The 6,118-nt window shown below is 41.6% G+C and overlaps 1 protein-coding gene across 3 annotated transcripts in view; it reads left to right on the forward strand.

Moving 5' to 3' along the window:
• The window catches only part of LOC133558959 (prominin-1-A-like), a 95,720-nt gene that overhangs the window by 36,525 nt on the left and 53,077 nt on the right, over positions 1 to 6,118 (forward strand). For all 3 annotated transcript variants that reach the window (XM_061910169.1, XM_061910168.1, XM_061910170.1), the window contains exon 9: positions 4,403 to 4,474. In XM_061910169.1, the coding sequence (XP_061766153.1) occupies positions 4,403 to 4,474 (72 nt within the window). The remainder of the gene's footprint in view (positions 1 to 4,402; positions 4,475 to 6,118) is intronic.

The raw sequence follows: 6,118 nt of genomic DNA on the forward strand, positions 1-6,118 counted from the left end.
CCGGCTCAGCTCCTTCTTCACCACAACAGATCGGTACAACGTCCGCATTACTGAAGACGCCGCACCGATCCGCCTGTCGATCTCACGATCCACTCTTCCCCCACTCGTGAACAAGACTCCTAGGTACTTGAACTCCTCCACTTGGGGCAGGGTCTCCTCCCCAACCCGGAGATGGCACTCCACCCTTTTCCGGGCGAGAACCATGGACTCGGACTTGGAGGTGCTGATTCTCATTCCGGTCGCTCCACACTCGGCTGCGAACCGATCCAGTGAGAGCTGAAGATCCCGGCCAGATGAAGTCATCAGGACCACATCATCTGCAAAAAGCAGAGACCTAATCCCCTGGCCACCAAACCGGATCCCCTCAACGCCTTGGCTGCGCCTAGAAATTCGGTCCATAAAAGTTATGAACAGAATCGGATCCTACCCAATGGAATCATTTTTATAGTTGGACAATATTTAGCGGGCCACATTGAATTGTTAATCATGTTGTATTTTCCCCAGGTAGCACAGTTAACTGCCTTTTTGATGCTGTTTTGCGAGACCCATGTCACGTGACTTCAAACCTGACACCTCATTGGCTGGTTCTGAGACAGGCTTAATTAGGGCATACTTGCCAACCTGCACCCCTTAACAGCCGCATGCTCTCCTCTCTCAGTTCCGCATGCTGACCTGAGGACAGCCTGTCGTCACGTCCGTTTTTCCTCCATGTGTGCTATGGCTATGAGCTGTTTTTTCCCTTAGCCTCAGTCTGGACCCCCTCTCCAGGGGCCCAGGCTTAGACCGATTTTTTTTTCTCTCACACTTCTAAATCACTAATCCTCGCCTCCATGGCGACAAATAAAGTACGTTTCTTAGAAGTATCATCCCTACAGGACGAGGAATAGCTAAACATGCTTCACTACACACCGTTGCTCACCAGCGTCACAATCAAACGCCATAATGATACCGAGTACAAGAGCGTATCTCGTCGATACCACTATGATTAGTATCACAAAATCTTCTTTCGTTTTAAAAAAAAATTATATTATGTTTATATATTCAGGAAATATGTCCCTGGACACATGACGACTTTGAATATGATCAATGTATGATCCTGTAATGACTTGGTATCAGATTGATACCTGAATTTGTGGTATCATCCAAAACTAATGTAAAGTATTCAAACAACAGAAGAATAAGTTAATTTTACATTTTAACAGAAGTGTAGATAGAACATGGATAAAAGAGAAAATTAAGCAGATATTAACAGTAAATGAACAAGTTGATTAATAATACATTTTTTACCACTTGTCCTTAATATTTTGGACAAAATTGATGTAATGAAAAATGACACAATATGTTACTGCATATGTCAGCAGCTAAATTGGGAGCTTTTGTCTGCTTACTTACTACTAAAAGACAAGGTGTATTGTATGTTTACTATTTTATTTAAGGACAAAATTGCAATAAGAAACATATATTGGTTGTACCGTAAGATTTATGTTAAAATAAAACTAATAATGGAATTTTTTGTGGTCCCTTTTATTTGAAAAAAGTACCGAAAAGTATCAGAAACCATTTTGGTACCGGGACAACACTACTTCAGTCTTTACTTTACGTGCTGATTTTTTCCACACTGAATTTTTATACCCTGACTTTTTTTACACTGAATTTTTGTACACTGATTTTTTTTAAATAAAATTGTCAGCATAACTCGATCTAAAAAAATTCAGTTCACAAAATTGAAATGCAAAAACTTCAGTGTCAAGAATAAAACTTTTGTAATAAAGACACAAATTACGTTGGAAGCATTTATTTTTATTTTGACATTTGGGATTAACACATGCTTTCATTTCTTTGGACAAGGTTGTTACCCTTTTGAACTATAAGTTAGTTAGATATAATTATTGAACACAATTAAAATCAAAAGTAAGATTACTAATCCGGCGTTGATATTTGAGTTGGACCCTCTGTAGCGGAAAAGTTGGGTTTCCAGGTCAAAAAGTTTAAGAACCTCTACATTAGAAGAACACAAACAAATGAATACAAATGTGTGTCTTCATATGGAGACCTTTTGCTGTGAATTATGAATTATATTTTATATAGCGCTTTTCTCTAGTGACTCAAAGCGCTTTACATGGTGAAACCCAATATCTAAGTTACATTTAAACCAGTGTGGGTGGCACTGGGAGCAGGTGGGTAAAGTGTCTTGCCCAAGGACACAACGGCAGTGACTAGGATGGCGGAAGCGGGAATTGAACCTGCAACCCTCAAGTTGCTGGCACGGCCACTCTACCAACCGAGCTATGTCGGTGCTATCGTACTGATGACAGCTTGACACAATGTTCTGTGTTTAGGATGTGTTTCATTTGTTCCTACGGTTTTCCCTGACACTACTCCAGGGGTCGGGAACCTTTTTGGCTGAGAGAGCCATGAAAGCCAAATATTTTAAAGTGTATTACCGTGAGAGACATATAATATTTTTTTTAACACTGAATACAACTAAATACATGCACTTTTAAGTAAGTCTTTTTTTTTTGTAAAATTTTAATTCTGAAGCTAACCAATAATAAATAAAATACTTCTTACCATTGATGCGACTTCTTGAACAGGTGCAGTAGGAAATGCATTTAGGGATTAAAACGCATGAGAATGTTTTATATGTTGAACGTTATTTTGAACACTTTGATTACCAGCGGAATTATTCACTACTAATCGTGTTAAGCAGGCCTGGCAGTTATTTTAACTTAAGGGGCCAAATTTCTCGCCCGGAAAAGGGTGGAGTGCCATCTCCGGGTTGGGGAGGAGACCCTGCCCCAAGTGGAGGAGTTCAAGTACCTAGGAGTCTTGTTCACGAGTGAGGGAAGAGTGGATCGTGAGATCGACAGGCGGATCGGTGCGGCGTCTTCAGTAATGCGGACGCTGTATCGATCCGTTGTGGTGAAGAAGGAGCTGAGCCGGAAGGCAAAGCTCTCAATTTACCGGTCGATCTACGTTCCCATCCTCACCTATGGTCATGAGCTTTGGGTCATGACCGAAAGGATAAGATCACGGGTACAAGCGGCCGAAATGAGTTTGGGTCTCTCCCTTAGAGATAGGGTGAGAAGCTCTGCCATCCGGGAGGAACTCAAAGTAAAGCCGCTGCTCCTTCACATCGAGAGGAGCCAGATGAGGTGGTTCGGGCATCTGGTCAGGATGCCACCCGAACGCCTCCCTAGGGAGGTGTTTAGGGCACGTCCAGCTGGTAGGAGGCCACGGGGAAGACCCAGGACACGTTGGGAAGACTATGTCTCCCGGCTGGCCTGGGAACGCCTCGGGATCCCCCGGGAAGAGCTAGACGAAGTGGCTGGGGAGAGGGAAGTCTGGGCTTCCCTGCTTAGGCTGCTGCCCCCGCGACCCGACCTCGGATAAGCGGAAGATGATGGATGGATGGATGGATGGGCCAAATTTAGAGAACAAAATGTGTCTAGGGGCCGGTATATCTGATTTTTAGGAACACTAACACAAAAACTCACAATGATGTCTGATTGAATGCTAAAAAAGTTATGAGAGACTGTCTTAAAAACCGAATGGAATTTTAATTTTTTTTACTGAACAAGGCACCCAGAATGTACATGAAAATGAAGAATGTGGAATTTACAATATTAACTGTGAACGATAAAACACCCCCTCTCGATCGACATATTTTACAATCAAGCAAAACGCAACAAAAATGCAACAAACACAGCAAAATATGAAAGTGAAGGGTAAAAAAACACTTACAATCTGATATATTTGATACATCGCAAAGCTTTAGAACTTTGTTGTAAAAATGTCTTTCTGCGTCTGTCCCTGACACCCGCATTTCAGGTTGACCGCTCTGGAAACGCTCACCACCCACACTGCTTGGTGCCTCGTCTGAGCTGCCGTGACTTAGATTACCTTAGTAATAAATTAGATTAGCATAGTAACTAATTATATTACCATAGTAACTATATCATGCAAAAGAGCCGATTTCAACCATTGAAATACTTTGTATAGTTTAAGACTCACTGAACATCATAATGACAGCTACAATTTCCATCTTGAAGATCTAAAAAATATTATTTGGGAATGTCCGGCGGGCCTGATTGAAAAGCATAACGGGCCACATGTGGCCCCCGGGCCTTAATTTGCCCAGGTCTGGTGTTAAGCAATGTCAGCTAAGATGTATATGCGAGCCAGATGCAGTCATCCAAAGAGCCACATCTGGCTCCAGAGCCACAGGTTCCCTACCCCTGCACTACTCTGACACATACAGACCTGAACCCATCATATCTAATTAAAAGCACGAGGAATGTCAAAATTGTAGGGTTAAATTACAGTATATAACACATCTTTGCTGCCTCCTTCTGTCCACTTGAGTTAAGTACAACATACCCACACTGTTTTATCTCCACAGATTCTCCCTTCCACTGAAGATTTCCAGTCTTTATTGGGTCAAGATATGGACTTGAACTCAAAAATTGATGAGGTATTTGCCATCAGGTGATCAGAAAAAGGCTGACTTTAATCACTTATGCTGCTGTATGGTGTAGACGAGTGTCTCCTACCCAAAGTACAGACATCTGCTGATGCTATGGATCGGTACAAGATTGTACGTATGCAGTCATACTAACTTTCTTCCGAGCAAACAAACATTAAACAGGAAATTTGGCAAGTTTACCAAATTAAAAAAAAAAAAAATCCTGCTTTCTGTAGACATCAATTTTTATCTGACCGGGTCCTTAAATTAAAATGAATTTTGCTTGTAAATAGAGTAGAAACCCCTCAAATGCCGTAGAGCAGGGGTGCCCATTACGACCGCGGGGGGTGTGTCAGTCGATCTCCAGCCAGGCTTTTAAAAAAAATAGACCTAAAAATGAGTGATCATCAATCTTCACCAAGACGTCACTTAAATGACATTCACGGTACCGGAGGGTCTTGTGAGATGACGCTGGCTGCTGCAAGATCATTATTATGAAAATATGACCGAGAGGAAGGCGAGAAACACTTTTTATTTCAACAGACTCTCGCGCCGTACCTTCCGTCAAAACTCTAAAGGCCGACTGCACATTTCCTACCTTTACAATAAAAGCCCTGCTTTATGCTGCCTGCGCTAACTAAATACAGAGTCTCGGAAAACTGGCGTGCACAAGCGATCCCTCAGAAAGCTGGCGTGCACATCACTTGTGCACGCCAGCTTTCCGAGACTCTTATTTTGTTAGCGCAGGCAGCATGAAGCAGGGCTTTTATTGTGAAGATAGGAAATGTGCAGTCGGCCTTTAGAGTTTTGACGGAAAGGACGGCGCGAAAGTCTGTTGAAATAAAAAGTGTTTCTCGCCTTCCTCTCTGTCATTTTTTCATAATAATGAACTGGCAGCAGCCAGCGTCATCTCACAAGACCCTCGGGTGCCGTGAATGTCAATCAAGCAAGCTACGGAATTTGCCGCCAATGTTTTTCTTGTAAAGTGTATGGAAGCTGGATGAATTAGATGCCAAAAACCAACCACTTTCATGTGGTATTGTACAGAAAGGACAACTTTTGTTCTCCTCCATTTGAAAATGTGGGCGTTATCATCATTACTGTCTGATTCCAATCAATGCAAGTCATCAGAATCAGGTAATACACCAACTTATATTCTTGTCTTCGTGAAAGAAAGACATCTATATGTGCTACACATGCTTGTATTATCATTAAACACATTTAACTTGTTTACAAAAATGTCTCTTTCATAAATAAATAAATATAAATGATATATATAAATGAGGTAGATCCCCTCGAGTTGGTCAATTGAAAAGTAGCTCGCCTGCAGAAAAAGTGTGGGCACCCCTGGCTTAGTTTAGAGTTCATCAATGTCATTCTCTTAATGTAGTAATGAATCTAAAGGATAACGCCACAAGTGAGTTTTGCTCCTTATGATGCGACCATAAGGAATAAGGATGATACATGGGACGATAACCACAGAACAGGAAGTCTGACTCCTTCGACTTAGACTTCCTTTTTTATTGTCATTCAAATTTGAACTTTACAGTACAGATAAGAACATTTCGTTGCATTAGTTCATGGTAGTGCAGGATAAAAAAGCAATGAGGTGCAGTTTTGCATTTGCATCCACGTTTATGGATGTATGTTACA

The sequence above is a fragment of the Nerophis ophidion genome, linkage group LG09 (assembly GCF_033978795.1).
Source record: "Nerophis ophidion isolate RoL-2023_Sa linkage group LG09, RoL_Noph_v1.0, whole genome shotgun sequence".
Classification (NCBI taxonomy): Eukaryota; Metazoa; Chordata; class Actinopteri; order Syngnathiformes; family Syngnathidae; genus Nerophis; species Nerophis ophidion.